This window comes from Micropterus dolomieu, linkage group LG18 (genome assembly GCF_021292245.1).
Source record: "Micropterus dolomieu isolate WLL.071019.BEF.003 ecotype Adirondacks linkage group LG18, ASM2129224v1, whole genome shotgun sequence".
Taxonomy (NCBI): domain Eukaryota; kingdom Metazoa; phylum Chordata; class Actinopteri; order Centrarchiformes; family Centrarchidae; genus Micropterus; species Micropterus dolomieu.
Genome location: NC_060167.1, coordinates 3,878,910 through 3,883,125, shown reverse-complemented (window position 1 = coordinate 3,883,125; position 4,216 = coordinate 3,878,910). Strand labels below are relative to the sequence as shown.

The 4,216-nt window shown below is 41.1% G+C and overlaps 2 protein-coding genes across 3 annotated transcripts in view; both read left to right on the top strand.

Annotated features, from left to right (window-relative positions):
* The window catches only part of LOC123987302 (butyrophilin subfamily 3 member A2-like), a 25,906-nt gene that overhangs the window by 7,596 nt on the left and 14,094 nt on the right, over nt 1-4,216 (top strand). The gene's annotated exons all lie outside the window — the stretch shown is intronic.
* LOC123987296 (butyrophilin-like protein 1) overlaps nt 1-4,216 on the top strand; it is a 208,732-nt gene that overhangs the window by 195,310 nt on the left and 9,206 nt on the right. For both annotated transcript variants that reach the window (XM_046076046.1, XM_046076047.1), the window contains exons 2-4: nt 2,243-2,569; nt 2,840-2,878; nt 3,446-3,724. In XM_046076046.1, the coding sequence (XP_045932002.1) occupies nt 2,243-2,569; nt 2,840-2,878; nt 3,446-3,724 (645 nt within the window). The remainder of the gene's footprint in view (nt 1-2,242; nt 2,570-2,839; nt 2,879-3,445; nt 3,725-4,216) is intronic.

The window sequence follows — 4,216 nt, the reverse complement described above, 5'->3', positions numbered from 1 at the left end:
CTACATGAGAAAAGTGGATTTACAGTAGAAACAGATCTGAAAGCAGCACAGACTGCCTGAGAGCTGCACTGACTTAGATTCTGTTATATTTATATATTTTGAAATGTCGCATGCCGCCTGAATTTTTGCATTTCCTTTTACATAAATAAAAACATTTCCACTAAATTGGTGCAGAAAAATTCACCAGAATGCAGGAAACGAAGTGTTTAATGATCAATATTTCCTGGGGGAGGTCCCACCAGACCTCATATATCTTGGCAGTGAGGATATCTTTAAAACACTGTTCAGGGATCTTTTCGTCTCGTTCTCCAGAACCTAATATGGTGGATCGTGATATCTCGCGAGCTAAGTGTCTCTTCACACCCCTAAACTGAGCCCCTATGTCCCCACCACTTTTCACGCAATGTGTTGGTCATATACACCTGTCCCTGTTTGAAATGGCTGATTTTGTCCCCTTTAGTTTTTAGTCCAATTCAGTTTTATGTATATAGCGCCAATTTATATCAAAAATCATCTCATTGCATTTTACATATAGAGCAGGTCTAGACTGGCAGAAACCTCGAGCACAACCATGACTCAAGGTGGGCGGACATCTGCCTCGACCGGTTGGGAGGGGGGGTACATTGGTACAGAAAATGAATTATGGTACTGATAATTATAGTAATCTTAATGATAATAATAATAATAATAGGACTCAGCGGATGTTGTGCAGGAACACTGGGGCAGCAGGTGACCCGCAACCACAGATCCAGACTCCACAGCTCCAGAGCCAGAAAACCTGCAGGAAGTGATAGGAGGAGAGAGGAGAGGGACGAGAAAGCACAAGACTACCAGAAAGGGGAGAAGTTGTGTTAGTAACATGCAATAATGGGATGAGGTTACATACAGAGGGAGAGAAAGTAGAGGAGAAAGGAGCTCAGTGCATCATGGGAAATCCCCCGGCAGTCTAGGCCTATAGCAGCATAACTAAGGGATGGTTCAGGAGTCACCTGAGCCAGCCCTAACTATAAGCTTTATCAAAGAGGAAAGTCTTAAGCCTACTCTTAAATGTGGAGATGGTGTCTGCCTCCTGAACCCAAACTGGAACCTGGTTCCACAGGAGAGGAGCTTGATAGCTGAACGCTCTGGCTCCTAGTCTACTTTTGGAGACTCTAGGAACCACAAGTAACCCTGCATTCTGGGAGCGCAGTGCTCTGGTGGGGTAGTAAGGTACTATGAGCTCTTTAAGATAAGATGGTGCCTGACCATTAAGAGCTTTGTAGGTAAGAAGAATGATTTTAAATTCTGGATTTTACAGTGCAGAGGCCGGTCCTTTATCTGATGCAGCCAGAAGATCATTTGTAATTTTCCCCAGTCTCTCTGTGCTTTGATTTAAAAGCATAATTTGTTAAAAATGATCTGAAAAATAGTTAGTTTGTTGTCATATTTTATGGCAGTGATATTGGATAGGCCTGTTGTTATCACTGGGCTCACTGACATGCACTGATGCTTTCTGTACAGTAGATTTGGGCTTGGCGTTATTCGATTGACATGGTGTTGCAGGTGTGGATGTGATGGATGACTGTTACTCGTGAGGTCAACATTATTGCGCGTTTCTATTATTTTCTTATTGTCGACTCTGTAGTAACCTACACTAATCCCGACTCCCACGTTTTTTCATCTGAGCCCTTATGTCCAACTAATTTCCTACCATAAGGCACCTTATCATGTTTTATCCCAGAGGGCCCCGTGTCCACCAGTGAAGACCGATCATATCTGTAATTTGGGTTATAGAAGCAGGCTGATGATGAAATCTGTGTTCCTGCTATCTGAGTGTAGTTCAGAGGTTTGTTCTTGTCTTTTTGCTTACAAGACTTTGAAATCATGATCAAGTAAATTAAGATAAGTTTGACTTTTAGTTCTGGGTTTTCCTCGTCGCTCTCTCTTGTTTCCTCTTCCTTCTTGTAAGTGTGCTGAGTGTGCAGACAGAGACAGTCTGAGTCAGTGCTGATCTTCGTCATCACCTGGGAAAAAGAGTTAAATGTTATTAATTATTAATGCTGAGTTTGTGCTGAAAGACTAGTGTGACAGAAATAAGGTTTAGAAAAAAGATATGAAAAATTATAAATATGTCTGAAAATATCTGGAGGACAAAGTGCTCGACAAGGTCAAAGAACAAGAAACGTTTCTTGTTATGAGTAACAGCATACTTCTTAATTAAATTAATTGTAAACAAACTGATTAGTTTTTTTTTATCTTCCAGGTCCAGTGATCGTGAAAGAAGAAAGTGATGCTATTTTACCCTGTTCCCTCAGCACCAAGAAGGACATTGAGTCAGAGCTCTTTGACTGGAAGAAGAAAGGGCAGAAAAATAAAGATGTGTTCTTGTACAATGACAAAGCGTTTTATGGTAAGGGCCTTTCAGGTCAAGATGAGCAGTTCAAAGGTCGCGTCTCACATTTTCCAGATGAGCTAAAGTACGGCAACGCCTCCATCATCATCAGAAATACGAAGGTGACTGACAGTGGAGACTACACCTGTGAATTTCCAGATCTTCAGCAAAGTCCAGTCCTCATTGAGCTTGTTGTTGGTGAGTGTTTTCATTAAACAGTTAAAGATTTATTTACTGATGTGACTGGTTTAAGAGTCCCAAATGGACTTTTGTCATGAAGTCAGAATAAACATCTGGCAGGGCCTCGTCCCCACAGAGCTGCAGCCACATCTGCAGAGATTACCTCTCTATCACACAGGCTTCATGTTTGTGACGTATTTCTGATTATGTTTTTACGCAGCATTACCGTTGTGTCAAGCTGATAATATTTCACAGGCGCTCTAACATTTGTTCTGTTTTTCCTTTTAGATCATATCTTAAAGGACAGATCAGCTGAAAACATCCCAGGTGAGTCCTGGTTTAGATGACGTCACTGATCTCTACATCACCTGGATGTGATGTCATCACTGATAACTGGAGACACTCATACAGTAACTCAGTTGAGCTATAACGTTTGCCTTTAAGAAGATTATAAGTTAAAAGGTTTAACGTTAAGTATTTTTTCTTACACTTTAATAATGACACTGTCACTTCTGATCAATACCCAATACTTTATTTAAGATACCTGTGCCAAAATTATTCCAGTACAGTCAGTCAGTGTATCTTTACTGATATGTGAACATTGATAAAGTTTTTGTTCTCAGCAAGTTTAGCTGTCCCAATGGGAAACCACATTTCAAGGAAAATACACTCAGCTGCCAAATTATTCTGTAGGCTACACATATCTGAAACTAATGTAGTCTAATTTGTGGCACAATGTTAGTTATGGTTATAATGTAGCCACCCTGCAGTAAATCCTCCTTCATGAAGGTTTCAATGTTCAGTTTGTGTTGTAACAGAGGTGTTGATTCAAGGCTTTATTTTGTGATGCTGATAAATGATGTGTCACTTATTGTCAATTTAAACTGTTCACAGGTGCAGCTGCAAAGCCGTCTGTCACCACACTTGATGAAACAAAGGACTGGGAGCTGCTGCAGTGTGAAGTTCTTGGTGCTTTTCCAAAACCTACAGTAGAGTGGCAGGACAGTGCTGGAAACAAACTTCCTGCTGAGGAGCCACAGGTCTCAGAAAGAGGAGGCAGCTATGACATCACACTCAATACTACTGTGACGAAGACCGACCGCTATCGCTGTGTAGCCACACAGGAGGAGATCAAACATCAGATTTATGCTGAGATCTATGTGCTTATAAATGGTAAGGTTCTTTACCATTAAATTTATAAATTAGTGGGAAGAGGTTGAAGATGAGCAGGTTTTAAGGCAAACGAGACAGGGTGAAGAGGATGCGTCTTGTACAGGAATGATTTGCGGCTTATTACTGTGGGATACATGTCACATACTTTTTAATGAACTGACAAGGTAGGGGAGAGCAGGGTAGGTTGTCAGATACACAAGTTGTCAAACACTAGAGCCTCTTTCTCAAATAGCCACTTTGTGTGACTTTTGTTCTATATTCAACTTCCTGCTCACATGTGGTCAAGGTCACTCTAATCTGAGGTGAGCACAATAGTCTTATTTTTTGGCTTAAAAAGTAAAACATTTGCACTTTTCATTTCATGCAATCCAACTTTGTTACTTATGAATGTTCAAAATAATAACAAGACTGATCTCATGACACTGTATGAAGTAGTGTGTGTGTGTGTGTGTGTGTGTGTGTGTGTGGGGGGGGGGGGGGGGGGGGGGGGGG